Raw genomic sequence first — 23,742 nt, forward strand, 5'->3', positions numbered from 1 at the left:
CAGGAAATGTCAAAGATCAAAGCCATTTCAGAATATGAGTCAACCAAATGGTTTTGTTCCTAAAATTAATAAGTGCAATTATGTTAAAACAGCTTTTTAAGGAAACAGATTTATAAGCTACATAACATAAGCTTACGTAATATAAGCTACATGAAAATCTCTATTTAAACATCCTTAGATCTATCCCTAAGAGCAACCTAAAAAAAAAAAAAAAATCCACATTTGATTCAAATTTAAAGTTTTAAAATAACTGACAGATGTTACATGTTCGCTACCCATTCACTGCAGAATTTCTCAGGTTTCACCTTCTCACAGCAATGAGTACAATTCCATACTGAGACAGAAGAACTAGCAGGATTACTCAACCAGCGCTCATCAAAGACAGCAAAAAGCCATGCATCCAACCCCAGATCTACTGGGTCAACCTGATGTTGCAAACTGCTCTTTAGACAGAAGACTAAAGTAGGACATTGCTTCTTTCAAGAAGCTTTGAAACAGTGCCTTGAGTAGTCTAATTTCAACACTCAACATACAAAAAGCAAAAAAACTAGGTGCAGAAAATTGGGCAATACAGATACAGTCCTCATTGCTCCAGAAGGGACAGGGAGGAAGGAGCAATTTCAACCACTTCATATTTCTCAGACCAAGTGAAAACAAAACCACAGCTGTAAATGTATGAAACCAAAATTGTTCATATTATTATACTGCAGCAACAGACAGATAAGCTTCAAACAGAAATATTTAAACACTCCACAGGGGGTCAACACGATACACAAAATCTTGGATACAAGTTGTGTACACACGATACAATGGCACAGGCAGGGAACTCCGCCAGCTCAACACCAGGTATAATAGCATATTTTAAGATGACTGGGTAGGAAAGTAATGTTGATGAAAACATGAATACAACACTGTTGTAAACAGACACAGAATGGCTAAAAAATTCTGCTGCCTGGATGAAGAGGAAAATTGAGAAAATACATTGCTATTTACTATTCGTGAGATGCCTACGTAGAAAAGGTCATTGCTGAATGTGGATTTGCAAACCTGTACAGTATGCATATGAGAACCATTAATAGCAATATAGGACTAACTCCAGCAGAGCTGAGCAGCACACAGTCATCCAGTATTTCAACAGAAGTTGGCAGTAAATGTTTCATCTCTGTGGTGTACTGAAGAGGCTCTACACCGCTCCTCAAAATACTTAATGACTTCAGATCTCAGAGTCTCCATTTAAGAACTACTTCCCACAATGTTCTCAGAGACAACTATAAATTGTTCAGTAGAAACAGCAATCCCATCTTCTGATTTGAGTAGAAGGACTACTACATTAGAACTATTTCTTAATTACTTTTTTATAGGAGTGTCAAATAAGAGGGAACCCTATTTTTTCTGTAGAGGTCACAAAGAATTTTGGTTTGTTAAAAGTACCAATACTGTGTGATCCAGAGCAATTCTTTTTCCTGTTACTTGCAGATTTTACTGCTCTAATATTAGCTCTTTCTCTGTAATTAGAATACAAATTAAAGATTGCCAGTGGAACAGTACATACTATACCAATACTAGAGAATAAAGAGATATCATTGAAATACAGAGAAACAGAAAAAAAAATAAATTACTCTGTCTGGTCCAGACGGAAAAGAAATTTAAAGGGCTCAGAACTAATTTATGTGTATAAGTAGTATGTGTGTTAGTGTATACATGTGTATTAGTAACATGGGTAACATAGGTACAATGCCATTTCAGGACAAGGCGATATTAAGCAAAAACATCCGATCTGGTCATTTTCTAGAGCTGAAGGCTGTGGACTTACTGCAGTAAGACAGAAATCTGTGAATACAGTGCAAGTCAAGCACCAGTTAAAAATCATCTACCTCTTAAATCCTTCCTAGTACTTACTCAGCAGGTAGAGAATTGATTGCTTCTCTAAGAGGCAATAATTTCACAGATGCTGGATCTGAACAAGAAAACTCTTCCTAAGCATCTTTCCTGCAGTTTCTCAACAAGCTGCAAAAAAGCCAGTTGCTTGAACCAAAATAAATAAAAAAGCTGCTAGAAATATAGAATTAAGTTTTAATGTATCTGTGCCAAAATTAAGCTCTGGAAAGGGTATTTCTCCTCTAACTTAAACAGAGTGTGCCTAATTGTCATTGGCACCAATTTGGCTTTAAAACCACCTGCTTATCTATCTAACAGATAAAAAAAAATCTCCTCGTCTCTGAACACACTTCAACACCAAACCACAAACCATCTCCATTTTTTCTACATGGATCTGTTTGAAGCATAAAGCCATACAAACTTGGTTTCTGCTAATGAGATGATGTCACATCCTTCCGAAATCCTTATGCATAACATTTCAAGAACTGAGATTAAGAATAATAGGTACTTACATCAATTATAAATCACATGCATCAGAGGAGCTTGCTGAGAACAGATGTATTCACTCATTTAGTAACCTTTTACACCTGTTAGCTCAGAAAGATACGAGGCTCCAATAGGTTCACTAAGAAAAAACATCTATCCTCTAACCCTACGAGTAGCTATGTAAGCCCAAGAACACACCATCAGTCAGCACTATTTTCTGATACACTCCAACAACAGTCCGAAAGGAAAGTAAATACAGAAAACTTTCCCAGATGGCTTCAGCAACTGGTGGAACCAATGAGAGACATTAAATTGAAAATAGCAGGCATGAACAGACGACTTACTTGAACAAAAATGTAAACACAGATGAATTAATCTTTCCTAAACCAAGCTAAATCCTTAACATAACATGAATCCATGTTTATTTCAATGACATTTTAATTTACCCTGCAAAGAGCTAATCTATTATGTGTTTCAAATTTGATTTGGTTTTTGTTTTCTTGTGTTTTGGTTTTAGCCAGTCTTTTCTAGCTTTTGGCTTCACATTATCAGTTAGAACAAATAGTACTAGGCTGCTCGATGATTTGTCTTTCTTTGGGCAGTATTACTAAAATGGACAACTGATCTTTCAAGGAAAGACGGGTTATCAAGATTTGGAGAATGGGATTCTTTTAACGTCATGTGTCAAACACATAGGCAACTAGCTTCCCTTTATATTTGAAGGAGAAGGGGATATATCTGCAGGACTAAATCCTTCCACAGATGCTAAACATAAGCTGGATAAATTGCCTTTCCAAGATTCTCAGGTCTCTCTGCTAATGAGGGACAGAGTTTTGATGGCTAAAATTAGTGGATATTAATGGCTTACTCCATACAGCTTCAATCAGAGTTAAAATTAAAAGCTTATATTACATTTCTTCTGAGTGAATGGAAGTCACATGTGCAAAGTAAAACAAAGGATTGTGAAGAAAATGCCTTAGTATGCCATGCACCTACATACATATTCCATTCCATTAAACATATGTTTACAGTATGTCATTCTTGAGATAACCAGAGGTGGAATTTTGTTTTCTCTGGCATTAGCTGATTTCCTGGAAATAGCTAAATAAAATAAAAAGCCCGCTTGGTAAGTTTAAATACATTTATATCCTTACTGGACATATATTGTATGCATAAAGCAGGACACAGCCTCTTTGGCTAGCACCAACATAACACGTGTCCATCCTGCACAGAACATGGCCACACAGATGGCTCAGCACATTATCACATCAAGTTAACAAAATCAATCTTTTTTGGTAGTTTATTAAATCATGTGGCAGGTACCAGACAAGCTCTAATTCCAACGCCAGTACAGACTCAACTACTAAAGATGTCCCTGTGCTTCTTTCCCCTCTCTCATTAGAGAGGATTAGATTAGAAATTAGTTATTTATTTTTAACGTTCAACAAAACTATGTTTTAACTGAATGTCAATCTAGACTCATAAGTGCCTAAGGCAGTCTTGAAATAACATGTTATCATTCTCAAAATTTTATACTAAACCTTTAAGAAAATATCCTTTATAATATTAAATGCCAATTTGCACATGAAAATTGTCCACCAGTCAAAGTTAGAGTATATGTGTTTATCAAATAATTTTCCATTCATATTATTTCTTTGCCTTTTCTAATCAAGATGGTAACAACTTCAAGTAACGTAACTTAATGTGCCTTTCCTTTAAAATGTATTTTTTTAAAAAACTTACCACAATTGCCCAACCTACAGATATATGTTTAAGAAATTTATCTTAATTACCTCATCCACAGGAAAGGAGAGGATAAAAACCAAAATTCTTGACCAGGAAATAATCACAATTTCTAAAGCAACCCATTAGAATCCAATGAGACTCAACTGCTCAATTATAGAATAGTTTTAGTGCCATCTGATAAAAATTACCTCTTGTTTTTAAGCTGCAATAAAATGAACATTCTTGTTCCTCAGCACTGAAAAAATATCACGTGAAACTTATTTATATTAGCATAAGCAGTGATTTAAGGGTCACCTAAGTGTCTGGCATCTTCTAGGCTCCTAAGTTGTTGTTGTTCATCGGTCAGTATGACTGATGAGTTTTCAGGATTTTTGGTCTGTGCAGATCTGTGCATCTCTCCCAAGAGATGAAGTATAAGCCAAGAGCAGGAAAACATTTTTAAGGCGGCAAATATAGGACTATTAGGACATGGAGGGAACAGATGCACAGAAGCAAAGTGGGTTTTCATCTTGGCCTTGAAACAAAAGCTTTGCACTGTGGAATACAGACCAAAATGGAAATTCCATCTGCTCGTTTGTTCCACACTTAGTTGATACAGAAATGCCCCACGTGATTTAAAGTATTAAACATAGCTAGGTATATGAGCAAGATATTTATCTTTACTTTCCTATGAATGTCTATAGTTATGACTGTTTGCCACTGACCGTTACACAGATTGTTCTGAATTAAAATTATTTGTGTAACTACAAAGCCTGAATCTCCAATTTAAAATTTAGTGTGAAAAGCAGTGTGCAAACACAGAATAAGGTGAGTCCATGCCCAAAGGCCTTGCAGAGAATGGAAAAGTCAGCTAGGAAAAAAACCTAGGCAAAGCCCAGGTAGACACAGCAAGCAGTGGCAGGAGATTTAGATCACATTCCCAAATGTCCTATCCCACCATTCCTATTTCTTTTCCATCAATCAAAAATATTTAATACTTGTCATTTAAAAATCCTCTTCCTTTTCAAAATCACTGTAAAAAACATTTTAGGAATGTCAGTTCTTCATTGTAGTTATTTTTCTCGCTATAAGTGAAGAAAGAATAGTTTCTTGAGAAATCTATAATTGACTGTTCACTGCTATTTCTGTCAGATATTCTGAATTAAAAATCGGAAGTTTTAAATTATCAATATCTATGTCACAAGGAAAAGGTATAATGAAAAAATTAGATTAGAAAGGACTCCTAGAGATCATTTAGTTCTACCTCCTACTTAACCAAGGGCTGACTTGAGTGTCATGTCTTATTGCTCAGAATCTTTTCCAGGAAAACGTTGAAAGTTATTATAAAGATCCTGCAATCTCTTTGGGCCCCTATTCCAGTGCCTTATTGATGTCATTATGATGAAAGTTTTACTTAAGTCCAACTAAATCACTCTGGAGAGCCTATACTCACTTGCACAAGAGCTATTCTTTTTGTTCTTAATATTTTGGATTTACTTTCTGTAAGCAGGAAAGCCCATACAACATAATTATGAGAAATAAACTGACCACATGACATTTCAATAAATTTTCATACAGAGTATTTTTAATCACCTTTTTGAATTCTCCTGTCCTTTGATATTCACACAGCATCATGTCAAAGAAAATTGGGATTGTGGCTTTCCGTAGCTCAACTTCTGGAATAAGGGTCATTTCCAAGATTGGTCCAACCATCCCCGGAATAAAGCAAATTTTATTCTGGCCTGTAAACAGAAATGCAAATTGGGTATTTGAGAGGAGAGAAATAAAATTTTTTTTAGGAAAACATTTAGGACATGCAATCATTTAAAGCAGTGTTTTAAACCATCTATGTTGGTGAAGTCTTACAACTTAGTCACTCACTTTTACTCCTTCTCAGAGGCTGAAATCATGTTAATAGATATAGTCTCATTCTAACATGCCAGAATTCAGTGCCAGAAATAAGCATGTATGTCAGCTGAGTTGACATTTTCAGTGAGCATTTCAGTTTTTCAGCTTCTGACATCTCCTTTTAAATACTCAGTGTAGAAAGTAATAAAGAAAACCCTAAGAATCGCCCAAATTCTATCAGTAGTAATGCCACATGGTGTAACCTTTCTAGCTTAGGAAGGAGAAAAACGTTACTTGCTTTTATTTCTGAATAACAGCAAACATTGCAACCAATAAATCAAACCAACCAATGCATCAAACATTGCAAGCAGTAATAGAGACACTGTCTACACAACTCAACTCCTAACACCACACAAAACTATCTTGTAGTGCAACTATTACATCAGCTCTCAATGAACATCCAAATCTGCAAAAACTCAACCAGGTCCAAGATCTTCTTCAAATGCTGCTTGTTTCTTGGAGAAGAAAAACATTTCATATGTGGAGTTGACCATCAGCAAAATCCAATGACCTGAATGAGAATGTCAACACTTCCTAAAGCTTGTAAAAAGAGATAAAAATATTCTCAAAGATGACTAGACTTGTTCCATAACCAAAAACTATTCTGATTTTCCTCTCATACGAGTGCCATACTAATGTAACTCTAAGCATAACTGAACTATGACTTCAACAGTTTTATGCAACATTATTTTTTCTTCCACTCATGTTGATTAAAATCATTATTAATCCTAGCCAAATCAGTAATGTCAGTAAGATTGAAAAGACTCCTATGACAACTGAATAACTTCCAACACCTATATGTATTAGGCCTTACAGGTCTGTAATTTTTGAAAACCACAGGAATTCATGTATTACATAGCTATCCATTTGCCTCAAAATCTTTACTCTCCCAAGCAATCCTCTTACATGAGTAGCAAAAAGAGAGAAACTTTTAGCTAAACGACAGCAACACTTATTGTTTGACCAAGAGACTAATCTTATATTCAAATCCAAAAGGCCTTAGCACCCAAGTTTAAATAAATAAATAAAATGTAAAAAGTAAAAAAATTTAAAAATACATTTTGAAGACTATTCTGCCATCAGCAACTGTTATTTCAATTCCAGAAATCAAGAGTAATGTCTCCTCAAACCTCACACTAACTGAAATGGACAAAGAAAGATAATCTGTCCCAGAGACCAAGGCAATTCAATTTACAATTTGAAAGGGACTCTAGAGGTCACAGTACAAGATTCTTTGACACACATTTGCCTGTTTCAATCTTGCCATATATGTACCTCTTGAATATGGTTTATACTTAAGATGCTCTACTGCTTTTCAGAGTACAGATTCTTTTTTGTTAAAGCTACAGGAGCCTGAAAATCATAGAAAACAGATGGAAGGGGTATTTATTAAATGACAATTAGTGTGCGTTAGTTTGAAACATTTCTCAATCTGTATGCCTCGTGCTTCTTCCATTGGGTATGTAAGAAAATATTATTTAAATAAATTAATAATGCATTTGGATATTAGAAAACAATTTCTTTGGTCTTCCACATTATGCTAGACAAAACTATTAAAGGCTCTTAAATTTTTGTAAAGACATTGTCTTTGCTGATTTTAATATGGACTTTCAGATTACAAGTGGGGTTCCTCAAGGGTCGGTGTTGGGGCCAGCACTGTTTAACATCTCTGTTGGAGACATGGACAGTGGGATCGAGGCACCCTCAGCAAGTTCACCAATGACACCGAGCTGTGTGGTGCGGTCGACACGCTGGAGGGCAGGGATGGGCCATCCAGAGGGACCTGGACAGGCTGGGGAGGTGGGACATGCAAACCTCATGAAGTTCATCAAGGCCAAGTACAAGGTCCTGCCCATGGGTCGGGGCAATCCCAAGTACAAATCCAGGCTGGGCGAGGAATGGATTGAGAGCAGCCCCAAGGAGAAGGACTTGGGGGTAGTAGTGGATGGAAAACTGACTGTGAGCCAGCAACGTGCACTTGCAGCCCAGAAAGCCAACTGTGTGCTGGGCTGCATCAGAAGTGTGGCCAGCAGGGTGAGGGAGGGGATCCTCCCCCTCTACTCTGCTCTTGTCAGACCCCCCTGCAGTGCTGTGTCCAGCTCTGGGGGCACCAACAGCAGAAGGACACGGACCTGCTTGAGCGGGGCCAGAGGAGGCCACGAGGATGATCAGGGGCTGGAGCACCTCCCCTGTGAGGACAGGCTGAGAGAGTTGGGGGTGTTCAGCCTGGAGAAGAGAAGGCTCCGGGGAGGCCTTAGAGCAGCTTCCCAGTACTTAAAGGGGCTACAGGAAAGCTGGGGGTTTTAAACTGAAAGAGGGCATATTTAGATTAGATAGAAGGAAGAAATTCTTTGCTGTGAGGGTGGTGAGGCCCTGGCACAGGTTGCCCAGAGAAGCTGTGGCTGCCCCCTCCCTGGAAGGGTTCAAGGCCAGGTTGGACGGGGCTGTGAGCAACCTGGGCTAGTGGAAGGTGTCCCTGCCCATGGCAGGGGCCTGGAACTAGATGATCTTTAAGGTCCCTTCCAACCCAAACCATTCTGTGATTCTATGATTCAGCCTGAGTAGGATGCAAACAGCAAATCCCAATTACACACAAGTGGAATAGAGTTTATACAAGATTTGTTGTACTTTGTAGCAAAATGAAAACTTGAAAGTTCATTTTAAGAAACAGATGTTAATGCGTTCTAGAATCAAGAGTTCATTTGTAAATGAGTATTTTCAAATTTACACCTACCAGTACTGAAAAGGATGACAGTGGTGTTAAACTAGAAAATTAATGACTATGCTAAAAACGGGTTTGAGAGTTCACCAATTAATCCGCAAAAGTATCAAATCCTTTAAAATCTTGACTACATCTTTTTGATACATCAGATTATACTGATGCATTAAAAAAAAATCTCTACTAAAAATACTAAAAGAAAAAATTTAAGAAAAGGAAGATTGAAAAGGATATATATCACCAGGAGTACATGCCATTTAAAATCTCCAGGCAAGCATGGATACACTGGTATACCTAGAACTAGAAAGTTTAATAGAGATCACAAAGAAATTTCACATGTCCTAAGAGAAGAACTTTGCAAAAATTTTCCAAGATAAAATAAATATTCTACATAAGTTCAATTAATAAGAAACAATCCCTTTCAGTGCATTTTGAAAATCATTGTTGGCTTCCTTGTGTAATATTACACAGGGTAATATTATGGCCTCTCCATGGCTTATTTTACCTTGCAACACTGCCGTGTCAGAGGTTCAAACACCGCAAAACTTACTTGACCAACACAAGGGTGAGAGGAAAGGTAACTACCAGAATGTGAACACACTAAAAGGAGAAACAGGGAATTACTTTTGCCTCTTACTTACAGGGAATTACTTTTGCATTGATACCCCACCAAGGGAAGAAAATGTCCCCATTCTGAAATGTTTCTTTGAAATAAATATGGTGTATCAGGGAGACAGGGATGTGTGCTTAACTACATTGTATTTATAAGAAAAACAGTAGATTGTACAGAGGAGAAAAGCATACAACATGCTATCCATGTTAATTCTGTATGTTGATTTTTGTATGGAATAAGCTGTATGCTTATTCCATGCTCAAAATCAAAGAGCAGTCCTTCAGCGATAACACTGACACTAGCCCACATTCCATTCTGATATTAATTTCTCAATAATTTTTTACTCTTTAACGTAATAGGGCCTCAAAAGACTTTTTTTTCTCCTCAATATATCTTGACAACCTTGCTGTAATTTTTGCATAAATAACGAAACATTCATTGGAAGAGAAAAGGAAGATGGATCTTTCCTTCCCCACCTCAGAGAAGCTAAGGCTCAAGTTTATCTTCAAAATCAATCACAAAAAAAATCTTCAATATTTTACAAAATAGCTTAACTATTGGGTTACTGCCTATTTGGTGCAAATCATAAACCAGAGACTTCATCAGCCCACAGAAAGAAAATAATATCCTTCTATGAACAGGAACTTTTCTGCAAAGTCTAACTGAACTAAAAACTTTTTAAAATGTTGCCTAAATATTTAAACAGAAATTAAACAGAAAATCTCACATTTAAACAGATCATCTCACATACAGAATGAATGCAATGTAAAAACTTGGTTCATCTGTACAGCTAGTTTGCCTAGCAGTTCCCTGAGATCAATAAACTGAGTAGTTATGAATATCTTAACATTCTTCATATTCTTGTCATGACTACTTGGTACTTAGTTCAGAATAAATTCTGCCTACCATTCATTCCCAGCCAATCACTTTAAATCTTGCTTGTATTCATGGAGATTACCCTTTTTATTTAAGTTTTATTCAAGCATCTTTGGATTTTGGATAGTATGGGTATATTTTGGCTAAGATTTTAGTAGCATGCAAAAAATTTTATTTTATTGCAGGCACTGAGAAGATTCCACACCATTCTTAAAACATAAACTTCTGATACACAGAGATTACACAAGTTTTCCTGGATGTATTTTAGAGTCAGAACAATGAGGACCTCAGGAAAAAGGGAAAAATGCTATTACCTTATGCTCAGCACTTCACTCAAGTGGCACATAGGAACAAAAGACCAGAATCACCTTGTGGTCAAGAGATCTCAGACAGAATGGTTGTAAAGCCTTTTTTTCTGTCTTCTCTCTGTTAATAAACTGGTGAAATCTAGTCTTTTCATGATTAACTGTCTGAAATTTGGCATTCAACTTGCATTTCTAAATATAACCATAGGTACCATCATAACTGTCTTCACTGTGTGTTTTGAAAAATCTCTATAATATGTATTTTCATAGAAGAATATGTTGTTGTTCCCTTTATTATCAACTTTCAAAGGAGCAGTAGCAGAACATGGCTGTACAACAAATGTAAAAACATTTTGGAATTTTAATCCAAACATATTCCAAATTTGAGCCTACTAATTCCTGGAACTGTAGATTCAGGCTCAACAGTAACCTTCTCAGGGAATATTTATCTGGCTCTTAATTTCAGCAAGATAAGGTTTCTGAAATCTTCTGATTTGAGCCATCTTTGAATTCTGAGAAGGTTGTGAGTTATCTCAGAAATAAAAAATAGGCAGTAGTCAAACAGTATCTCATGTCAGTTCCAAGCTTAATCACAGGAGTGAAAACATATTTTAAGTTCAAATAGCAGAAATATTTACAAAAGCACTTGATGTCAGATATTTTTCAATGAAACAAGTAATATGCTATGGATTCAGTTGCAATTAAGTTCATTTGTCTACTCACCAAGTTTGTACCACATGTCACGGATAGCAAAGCCAATTAAACGCCTCATATCTCCATATCTAGAAAAAAAAAAAGGTTTTTTTATCCTTATCACCATTTTACTACAAAATTTAAGACTTAAGCTAAAATACACATTTTTTACTTACTTGTTCTGGATTTTGTTGTATTTTGCATGGGAAAAGTTTTCTAGTTGTAGTGAATCTTGGGTAATAAAAGCCACAGCCAAATGAAAATAGTTGTTCCATAGCTGTAAATTGAATATAAGGAAATTATAATAGTTTTGAGAAAAGCAGGAATATTATTAAACTATGCATAATGCTGAATAATTTATGAAACCAAATGATGCAAGTAATATGAGATTTTTATATTATGCAAAGATGTACATCATTAGTATTATGCAATTAGCAGAAAAGCAAGAAGGCTGAATTTTAATAACCGCTACTACACATTTGCTCTTAATAACACAGCAGCTGAATAAATATTGCTAAAAAAAGATTCATATGAGATTCATTCGCTAACAACATTAAACCATGAACCATAGCAGGACTAGTGAAATACATTACATGCCAGTGAAACTTAACAACTTGGAGCTAAAGGCATCCAATGTAATTACACTGGTTTTGAGAACTACTTCAAAAGGCATCTACTGTCTTCTCTTCAGATTCTAATTCAACAATGATTTGTGTGAAATTCCAATATATTTTGTTAAGAGCCCTCTACATGAAACAAGGACAAAATACATCCCTAAATAACTACTAATAGTACTGAGTCATGTACTTGAACAAGAAGAAAACCCCTTATATTACCAGTGCCCAACCCTTCGTTTCTGAAAGCAAATTACTTGTTCTCTAGCCAGTCAAAATGAAATACTTCTCTCACATGCTACAGATGGAAACAGAAAAAAGGAACTTCACTAGGAAACACAAATTCAAGGAAGTAAATACTATTTTCAGAAGCTTTTAAATGCTCAGCAATGGCTTTAGACACGTCTTTTAAAAACATAGTTGCATCTAAAAATATACGGCACAGGTATCAGTGAGACAGTAGAAAGGCAATGGTAAATGTATTCAGTGGTAATTTAAATGACAGAAACAAAACATGTAGCATTATTATAGAGCTCGTAATTTTGTATGCTGAAATACAACCCTGAGTTGGGAACCCACACTAAATAGCCTAGAAATACAATGTTTCATCAAAATCTTAAGTGACCTCTGTCCTTTATAACCTGCAAAACTCTCTTGTGCACAAATAACCAGGAATAAAAGATACCAACACACAAAACCACACACAAAAATACAGGCATTTCCTATAATAAATAAAATTCTCAAACGTCCTCTATAAAGTGAAGAAGATCCTGCATTTAATTTATTCCTCCCTTTGAGGCCCAACTAAAGCTCTCCTTAGCAGACATGCTTATTTAAAAGCCCTTAGGAGGGCTGTTTCTGTCTTTAAGTATTTACAGTCCAGAGCGCATAGTTATCTGTGGTGCAGATACACAGACTCAAGTAGCATTTCACTGGAGACAATCATTAATCTGTTACATATTACACCATTCAAAGATGCTCTCAATTCACCCAAATCAATCACAGCCGCCTTAAAAACTACATTTGAATATGAGCACTAGTAAGGCAGCAGCTTTTTTTTTTTTCACCTTAACACAAAAATTTAAATTATGTTCGTATCTAATTTTTGACAGTATACTAATAGTACATACTAATTCAGAGCCTTTTTCCTCAGGACAAATATTATTTATGCCCTGAAAGGCCGGTTTTCCCCCCTTATCGGAGATTTTAAAAGATCAATTTGACCAATTTAACAGTTTTCAGTCCCTTAAGAAGCTGCACTTATTGATGTATAGGGAATATACTTTGCATATGTCAATTACACCGGTAAAATGGAAAATTTCTCAAATCATTCTAGATTATGAGGATAAAAATGAAACCTTATTACTACAGTTAATGGTCTATTTATTCACTTAATAGCTCCAAGTTCAATGCCACCTTTGTTAGAGACGCACCGCAAAGACTCAGTATCCTTCTTTATAAAATATGTTTCCTTTCACCCTCAGAGTTCCCTATGATGGCTGAAAAAATACGATTTTTTGCATTTCAATAGTATATTCTAGTTAAGGACTTGGAAGCTTTTAAGTACCATGTGAGGCAAAGTAGTCTCACAAAAGTAAAAAATGGCAAAAGCTGATAGAAGCATATCTTTAAAAAGCAAAAAAATATGCTTATGAGACCTGTTTTGTTTGCTATTAAGCCCACAGTAACATTCTGAGATGTCTTGCATTTGAACATCTGGTTATCTAGCATGTGGTAGGGCTGAAGTGAAGTAGCACAGTGACAGGAGAAGACCAGAGCTCTCATGCTCTGATTTGTGTGGGATTCATGCTTTGCTGCTCGTTGACATGAACTCCAGTGCTGAGCTGTCAGCTAGGGACAGAGTACTGGGAAACAAAGCTAGAGTGCAGAAGTGACCCTCCCCTGTAATTAGTTAGCAATTCATTGCAAACTCTTACTGAGATGCAGCACCTGACAGTAACAGCACAGGCTGTCTTAGTGTGTTGTAACACTTCAAAACACAGCAGCTGAACTGCCTGAGCATGGTGTTAACCACACGTGCTGCGGGGGTTTCAGATCTGCCACTACCCCTTCTAACGGCTATAGGGAACTTAAAAGAAGAGGATCTCTCTGTTCATTTTTTTTTTTCAGAAAACACAAGGTGCCATCCCCCTAGAAAATGTGACAGGTACCGTATTGGAAAATGCAGAAGTAATTTAGTAAGAAATTTTTAGCCATCTCACAAAGAGTAGATCTGGATGATTTTCCAGGATAACTACCAAAGTAAATACTGCTGCCTCATCCTTCATACACACCTCTGAAACCAATGGCTCTTCTGCACTAATGCCTACCTTTTAGCCACTGTTTTCTCTAGACATTTTTGCTCAATTCTTTTTGATAATGTAGGAGAAACATGAAGCCTTTGGAAGACTTCTGAATTTCTGATAAATTGTAGCAGATACTAAAGGTACTCTACATTTCATAAAACAAACAAGACGACAGTTTTGTTTACATATTTTTCTTGAAGTATTATGGTGAAAAGAAGCTCAGCCACTTGAGACCAGCAAATATGACACATTTCAGATAGATACTGGGTTCATTACTTTGATTTCGTAGAAAAATGGCATTTATAAACTTTCTGCATGTACACATCATTGCAAATTACACATAGTTACCACATCTTTTGAACTAAGTTAGCTAGAAATAACCTTTTTGAACCTCTGAATAACATTTTTAAGAAATGATCCACTGATTTCAGGATATATGACATTCTCAGTATGTGGTGATTTTACTGCAGTAATTTTCTCACACTGGAAAAATTTCTTCATCACTTAAAACTAAATAATTCTAAAGAAACACCTTTTTTTACTATTTTTGTGAGACTTTTCAGGACAATTTTAAAGAAATGAAGGGCAACTTGTGTTTTAAATAAATTGCTTAATTGGATCAACCATAGATACTGAAATTCAGTCACAGACAGCACACATGGCTGCATCATGCAGTCTTAAAATTCTGAACCAACATCCATGAAAATTATTATGCATTGTCTTTCAGAATATCACACTAGAAAAATACAGAAGCATAAGCAGAACATGAAGGCTAAAACTCAGAATAAATCACCAACTGATAAACATTAAAAATTACATAAAGTAAGCATTACATTTTGCTTAAGTGGAGTCTTAGCAAATAAAATTTTCAGAGTTACAACTCATTCATAAATTCTAGAGTTTACAAGCACAATATTTAGGGCTTATTCCTATGGTTTGTAGACTGGTTCATGACAGGTGAATGTTTTCTTTCAGGTGAGTATTAAGCATCTCAAAGCAAAGAACTATGAAAATTTTTTGGGGCCTCTGCCAAAAATTTTTTTGCATTAGTTATGTAATTCAGAAGGACAGAACAAAGGTTTAAAATTTCCAAGTTAATGAAAATAAGTTTACACAAGCTTTGAAGAAACATAGCACATTATATAAAGCAACAAAAGTTTGTTTCATTCGTTTTTAGTCTTTAAAGATTTTCATGTCATAATCCCAGTCTCTCCTTGTTTTTGTCATATCCTTCTCACTTAATGATGCAACTTAAGAAAAATACTTGCACATAGTTTCTACTCCAGACATCTATCGTTCCTATGTTGGAAAACACCTCAAACCTCTGAAACAAGGCACTGCCAAATCCAGTAAAAATTAGTTTCACATATGCAAATTTTTCCAGAATTTATACCCTGCGTATTTCTTTCCATTATGAGCAAGAAGTCCAAAGAAATTTGCACATGAAGATCAAACAAATCAATTATTTACCATAGGTCACTCTAGGAAGACCCAGCTATATGTTGGTAGAAGCATCAAAGATGAACTTTAAACTTTGAAGGTTGATAATTTTCAAAAGCACAATACAAAATATAATATATAAAAACATAACACTTCTAATATCACTAGTATAGTTAATACAGCTAGCTAAATTTTCTAAAGGTTGCATTATCTAGTAACTTCTGCATCAGCCATCTCCTAGGGTTTTCTACAATGTCTATCACTATCACACATATATTTTTGCACAATATAGTGCATATTTTTCCTTGTATATTTGTAACTCAGTGAAGCTTTTGATTTTGGGGTTTCTAACCAAAGATTTAAAAATAAAAAATAAGTTGTGCAATTCTGTTTGTGATGGTAAAATACATTTCATTACTGCTGAGTTATTAATAGTGCCTAGTGCACGCAAGATAGGAAGAACATGAAGAATAAGCATTTTCTTTTAAGTCAAACTGATGTTATAATGGAATGTGGACTATGCCTTTTATAGTAAAATTCTGTGGCATGAATATAGATGATGAATACAGAATTATAATTGCTATAACAGTACGGATTCACAAATATAATCCTTTCTAATGCCCTGTAAAAATACTGCTATCAGAGAGGAAGGGCAGGAAGGAACAGGAATCAATAGCACTGTGTTTTCCAAAATAGAAACTCTGTGATAGCTATGCCTGACCACAACAAAATGGTTTCTATTTGTTCGCTCTTCCCTGTCCCTAATATGTCAGAAGCTGCCATCTCCAATCAGAAACATTATAAAAGGAACTTTGCACAAAAAAGTCATTTCGATGAATTGAGTGCCATTAAGGGTGGAAATAGGTGCTGACTGCATTGCAGTGCTGTTGTGTTCAGCTGCTGAATGGAAATACTTACCATGCAGAGCAAGACTTCTAAAACCAAGTGATGGAGCCATGAGTTGACAGTGTCAACAGAATGAAAATACTCTGTTCTCCCAGACAAAAGTAACACCTAGCTAATGACATCAGCTATTAACAGAAACAAAAAAATGTCATATGATGTCTAAATAGGTTCTATGAAGGTAAATGTGCACATAGGAAAATTTAACTGAAATTTTGAAGTGAAGCATTCAGCATTGTTATCTTCATTCTTCTGTTGATGGAAGACTGGTTTACAGTTCATTCAAATTAAATAAAATTAAGAGGAAAAAAAACTTGACTTGGAAGTTGAAAAAGGGATTTCTGCTGGCACAAAGAAAAGTAATAAAATCTCCTTTCCTAGTTCTGCTTTCATAAAAATAAGGAAAGTGCTGACAACTAAGAAGTCTGGCAAATAGAAAGGTCATTTAACCATTGTATTTCTATACACCAACAAAGAAAATATTAATTCACCTTTGAATTTAATTTTTATTTCATACCAACATGCCTATATCTATATGGACAGAGAGTATTCGGCTTCAAAATTAACTACTGTCCAATATTTGCTTCCTTAAAAATCCTTGTGAATCAAATAAATGGCAAATCAACTAGCTGGATGTTCTTCGGTATAAAATAGAAACAGGTGTACAAAGACACTTTTTCTTTGGAAAGCCATGTTATTCCCTGATTATTCACTCTTATTCAACGCCCTGGGGGCTACCCTTGAAGTATGCATATAATATTTTGTCTTGAAACACAGAAGTTTTCAGTCAAACGAAACTAGCATTTTTTGATTGAACAAGATGGCACAATTATCACAAAAAGTAAAAGACAAGTGTACTGAAAATTCCCAGAATTGTCCAATTTACCACATACAAAATATACTTCTCAGACATTTATTGAGGATACCATGAATGTATATATTGCATAAGTACAGAACCACACTAAGTTTTCGTTATAATTAAACACAGGAAACCAGGTGACCTTCAGGGAACATTTTTTCAAAAATATATTTTACGATTTTTAATATTTTTGTTTGTTTGTTAAGTCTCTTCTGCAGAACCCATCTCAACTCATACATCCTAAAACCGAAAATTTACACATTATTATGAGGACTCGGTTCTGCTATCCTGCAAAAGCCCAGCTGCAAAGCAGTGATCTGGACAGGTTGTCTGGTGTCTGCACTTGAAATTGGAAAATCCTTAAAAAATTGTTACCTGACACAAAACAACAAAATGCCAACACTGTAATCTCTTAAAATTGTATGTTGAACACATCTGAAATCACCTGCAATGTTGTATTTCCAAAGCAAAATTATCTTCACGAGTAGAAGTCGGTAATGAAAAAGAGCTAGCCCTACCATACACCACCCCACCATGCCCCGCAAAAAACCCAAACACCAAAGCCAGCCCACAACACAAATCCCCTTACAATACGTAACATGATCCTGACTAGTGAGCACCAATACGTTGCAAGTAGTGTGGATACTGGCTGGCTGATGAGACAGCTCTGCAAACACTTAAGAGAATCCTTATGAATACTAAATGTAAGTATAACACTGAGATCAAACACTAAAAAAATAAGAGGAAAAAGAGAAAATCTAAACAATTTAAAATCACACAGATAGGGCTTTTTACTGACACAAAATACAACAAAGAATTCAAAGAAAAAACTAACCACCATTAAGATACATTGTTATGGTCTTCAGAAAAAAGTCTAACCTCAGATCTGCTTTCCTAACTTATTTTTTGTATTATTCTTGTATACCACCGATATATCACTTTACATTATCTTAACATGTTCATTCTGAATAAAGATTGTTAAGCTATTATACTTTCCATAGCTGCAAACCTTCAGTGACACGATTTACACTTCAGTGAACTTTTTCTAGTTGTAAACATAGAACATCTATCTGGAAGGAAACCTGAGAGGTCAGCTAATACAGCTCCATATCCCAAGGCAAGATCTGCTAAACTGCTTCAGACAGATGTCTGCTGAATCCATTCTTTAGAATCTTTAAGTGAGAAATATTTCCTAGCCTTTCTAGATAATCTGTTTCAATACACAATTGTGTTTATAGCTACCACAAACACAAGTCAATAACATATTTCAAATACAGAGACAGGAATAGAATATAAACAGCTAAATATTGAAGTTTTTTACTTATTCCAATAATTCCTACTGAAACTCCAGATTCTGTATATTAAATCTTCATGTTCCAGTTTACCTTCAGTACTGAAGAACGCACATTGATGTATTATGCAAGATTCTTTCCCTGTTTGTACTGTATGCATTCACAAGCTTAAGGTACCATGAACATTGTGAGCCCTTGTTCATTCTAATTCCATGGTTTATTTTTGGTCAAACAATGAAAATTCACTCCCTTCTCTCCTGTAAAATTGTTTGCTCTGGAGCTTACAATGTTGTTTTATCAGCACAATAGTAAATATTCTATAACAAGTGCCTTTTAGCTAGTCCCTTCTTTATTGTTCTAGATTTTGACACTGGAGAATACCTGCTGTATGCAATCTCTAATTGTAGCTTGTTTTCTAAGAGTGACTGACATAAATCTGAATACATCCCGTGTATAAACTCTGCATGCAAAACTCAAAAAAAGCCCCTCAAGCAGCAGGCATATAATCTCAGGCATCAGATGACTATTTAATTACCTCTAAGAATAATGATTCTCAACCCAAACAGCAGTTCTGGCACTTCCTGCCTGACCGCTGCAATCACAATCTCAGTGCCAACGCACTGGAATTTTAAAAAATGCTCTCCACATAAATGGACTCAGTGAACCAAACTTATTACATACTAAGGCAGAAAATTTAACAGCACATCACTGCTTTGCTGTGCATAATTTTGGTGCTTGTCTCTCAAGTATATAACAGCTTCAGCACTACGGCTTTAAGTTTATGCATAGTTTTAAACTTAAGGGTTGTAACCACTGTTCATCAGATATACCACATCCTTTCACAGGTCCTAAATGATGCCACTTCTTTCCTTTCTGCCTGAATCACATAATGAGCAAAAAAAGCAATTTTACTTTGGAAACAAGAAAAAAGGCCAGGAACCTTTTTTCCTCCATTTAACAAGCTTCAACAGAGTAGCAAAAATGTCTTCATTGCTTTTGTCTAGATTTAAAATACCCTTTTCCAGTTGCTCAATTACTTCACAGTCTACTTGTTTTGTTTGGTTGCCTGCTATATATTGTCATGTAATCACTCAGACAAGTGAAAAATCCTCACATGTACTTCACTGTGTTTTAAATAGTTTTTTTTAAAAACTATTTTCTTCAACTATTTGTTAATAATTAGATTCGAAAACACCATCATACAAACAGTATAAATCATTCACTTGTTTACAAAGAATCTAAAGATGTAACTTTTTTTTAAAAATCTTCACTGATATGCACTGATATGCACCTCTATTTTCCCTATCCCAATATATTGTATTTCTACAGTTTAAATTATCCTTAACCAGGAATATTAAAATAGTTGCCTCTGTTTTAGCTTCCAAAATCTTGAGACATTGTTCTTGATGCATATGCTCAGTAGTAAGCTGAACTTTACTCATCCCTTTTTCTCTGAAACCAGAAATCAACAGCACACAACCCTAACACGAGAGTAGATTGCCTGAAGGCTGCTGCATACTAAATCACTGACCCTTGAACAAACAGTTCTTGTTCTGGGCTTTGTTTGTTTTGTTTTGTTTTTTGAATGAAAATCCATTTGTTTCACAGAAACTGTATATGCAGTAATTTACTTAAGTTTTTAAATCTGTAGTAGCCACTTATTAGATTAAATTTAGATGCACAACTCCTATTACTTAATTCATATCAAGGGAAACAGCTGGACATTATTTGTAAAACACATCAAACAAGCTCACTAAAATCTCTGTCAGGTTCAGCAATAGCAGAAGCACGTTTCAAGATCACATTTTTCTTTGTGGAATTTGATAAAAGAGCCCAACGTAAAGAATTGAGGCTAAGTTGCACTCCATGGTATGAGATTGCCTCAATTCTAGTTTTAGGAAGCATATCCTAGATTTCCTGTAATCAGTGTCTGGCCACTGATTATAGTCATAAGGGAACTTACGCAGGCTCTTTTTCCTGCATACTCTGTTCCTCCTGTGGTAGACTCAGGGGTCTGACCAAAACGCCCACGAGGTTAGGAGTGCATGGTGGGCTGCCCTTGCTCCATAGGGCAACAGGCCATGTGGTTAGCAGGCTGTAGCACCTAACAGAGCTGAAAGTTATGCTACTTCCAAATTTTCTCCCACATCAAAATAGCAAAAGCATATTTTTTTTGTCCCAATTCATAATTTTTCTATATGCATTCAAATAAAAACAGAAATATAGCTACGCAGTAGCTATAAAGTGAACTATTTCATAAAGTACAGAGATTTCTGATTTACTTTGAGTTAACCACTGCTCATGTTTGCTTACAGCCAAGATATATTGATATAAAAAAATATACCGTCTCTCTCATTTTTGTTATTTGCTCGTTTTCTAATGATGCAGAAAAACTTTCTTGGACTATAGCAAATTACTTCAGTATTCAAACTACTGGAGAACAATTCAAGTGCAATCTACAGGAAAAATGACTCCTCTGAGAGCAAACTTTTCACAGCCAGAAAGGGCAGGACAAAGAGAAGTGGATTTATACTGCAGAGTAGGAAGATTTAAGCTATGACCTCCAAAATTTTTTACTAGAAAAATTAGTTGAAGTTATCCCTCTTTCCACGCCTTACTACTTCCACTCTTTGTTCCTGTCCATTATGCCCAATACTTCAGAGCATTTTAAGAAAGTTTTGTAACTTTAAGGATAATATTGAATGTTAGGAAAGACACAGTCTACTCTTAGCATAAAAGGCTCTAGAATAGTTAGGCAAAATTCTTGTTCAAAATTATTTGGATAAAGTTGGTCCTCAGAACATTAAAAAGGTGCACTAAAGGACCTCTCAAGTTTATCATTTTGATCAATAACATTTTTAGTTTTAAGTGCTTCTCTATATTCAAGTTTTCACAGTCTGAATAGTGCAGGACACTGATTTATGAAGTTTTTAAAAAAATGTAAATATGAAAAACTGGAAAAGAACCTTTAAAACATGAAAATCTTCAGCTAACAATCATCTGAATATAGATAATAGTGTGAAATAAAATTTTAATTTTTAATTAAGAACGTGAGACAATATGCTTTGCACTATCCAGACCTTGTTTAGTCCAGTAGCAGCTTTTAAAATAGGTATATTTAGGGTATTGTTAGAAAGTTTGCAGAGCTTTTATCCACTGAAGAAAAGGTACTTGTACTTTGAAGTTCCCAGTGAAAACTATAAGGGTACTACAATTCTTTAGATGGCACTACTTATTTACTATAACGTTGTTTAGCTTACTCAAAGCCTTCAGATATTTGACAAGTCATGAATAAAAGAGCAAGCATTAACACATTCCCTTGAACTACAAGGTTCAGTGTTGAACTACAACGTCCCTGGTTGTTTGATAACATTCTGGAATACACAGAATTGCCACAGGAAACTTATCTGAAATGAAAGTTCAGGTGTAGACTGCTGCTTTAACATCTGAAAGAGGCAGTGTACACCTTAATAAAATTTTGAAATACACAGTGTTTATAGTAGTCTGCATGTTTTTGGTAGTCTGCACATACTAATGTCCACCAGACCTATTTTATTTGCTTTTAAAAATCACTGACGCAATGTGCAGTAAAAATGATCAAGTGTTATAGAAATGACAGGTTACAAATTGGTTGTTAATAAATTGATATAGCCTGAAATAGATTATATCATAAATATGTCAAGGATTTGAGAGTTTCCAGCAGGGATATTTACTAAAAAAACCCGTTAAGTTTGTCAGAAGAAACATCTTTCTCTATGATTCAAAAATCTTAACTAACACTATACATATTCATATTTGTAAAGTCACATCCTTTGAAGGTACAAAATTGGTAATGAACTAAATGAGGAATAAGCTCTACACTTCATATCTGAAGACTATTGTAACCAAGTATGAACTGACTGTTTTACCTTTCTTTTTACTATTGTCTTTTAAACTCTTCCTGTGGAACCAGTTACATGACTGCTCTCTAGCTATTTGTGGCTAAGTTACTGAATGTCAAAGGACTGAGACACCAATACCCAAAGAGTTTTTAGCACAGTAAGCCTAACATTCACATGCAATACAGAAGAATCACTTGAAACAGACTGCAAGTTGCAAGATTAACCATAAAATATAAACCCCAAGAAATCAAGTGATCATAGAATATCAGGTTGGAAGGGACCTCAAGGATCATCTGGTCCAACCTTCCTTGGCAAAAGCATGGTCTAGACAAGATGGCCCAGCACCCTGTCCAGCTGAATCTTAAAAGTGTCCGAAGTTGGGGAATCCACCACTTCCCTGGGGAAATTATTCCAGTGGCTGATTGTTCTCACTGCGAAAAATTTTCCTCTTGTGTCCAATCGGAATTGCATCCATTACCCCTCGCATCTTTGCTTTGTGACTCCTTGTGAAAATTAAGAAGGCAGAGCCCTGAACTTTCTCTGAACTTCATGGTTAGGGTCAGTAAGCTATCTAATGAACAGATTAGTTTTTGTAATCAGGAAGCATTTTTGAACTTAAAACATTCACTCTTAACCACAGTTAATATAAAGAGTGAAATAGAATAATTTTTGTTAATGTTTTCTGTCTATATCACACACCATAAATCAGGCAGCATTTAGTGGCAAATCCTTATTCTAAAACTGTATTTACATTTTAATAACAATTTAATGAATGTGATTTAATAACAATTTCATGAATGTGAAAACTATAAACATTTTCAGTTTTATCTGAAGTCATCCAAACATAGTAAAATGCATGACCAAATAGTTAAGTTACAAAGAATGATATTGAGCAAACTAAAAAAATCAACCCTAATTTAAAATTATTTCAGAAATAACTACTAAAAGAAAAAAAAAGAAAAATAATAAAGATAGAGTTGTCAAGGAAGACTACAAGTTAAAATTAAAAATAAATTCTAAGTGCTAAATACTCTAAGAATCAAAGTTAAGCTCTTTCTGCCCTACATACATAGGATTGACATTGTAAAGGTTACATGCATTACGCCAGAGATTGCCTTTCTGGATACACTTGGCTGGTTAAGGAAAAAAAAAAAAAAGTTTTCTGCTTGCCAATTCTGAGAGAATCACAGTATAAAACTTCTCTGTTTGGGTGCATTATCATAAATAATCAAAGCACGATTTTC

The 23,742-nt window shown here is 35.3% G+C and overlaps 1 protein-coding gene across 2 annotated transcripts in view; it reads right to left on the minus strand.

Moving 5' to 3' along the window:
- The window catches only part of DOCK2 (dedicator of cytokinesis 2), a 203,938-nt gene that overhangs the window by 40,550 nt on the left and 139,646 nt on the right, over positions 1-23,742 (minus strand). For both annotated transcript variants that reach the window (XM_074883294.1, XM_074883292.1), the window contains 3 exons: positions 11,380-11,480; positions 11,234-11,292; positions 5,683-5,831 (listed from right to left, as the gene is read on the minus strand). In XM_074883294.1, the coding sequence (XP_074739395.1) occupies positions 5,683-5,831; positions 11,234-11,292; positions 11,380-11,480 (309 nt within the window). The remainder of the gene's footprint in view (positions 1-5,682; positions 5,832-11,233; positions 11,293-11,379; positions 11,481-23,742) is intronic.

Source organism: Strix uralensis, chromosome 14 (genome assembly GCF_047716275.1).
Source record: "Strix uralensis isolate ZFMK-TIS-50842 chromosome 14, bStrUra1, whole genome shotgun sequence".
Lineage (NCBI taxonomy): Eukaryota > Metazoa > Chordata > Aves > Strigiformes > Strigidae > Strix > Strix uralensis.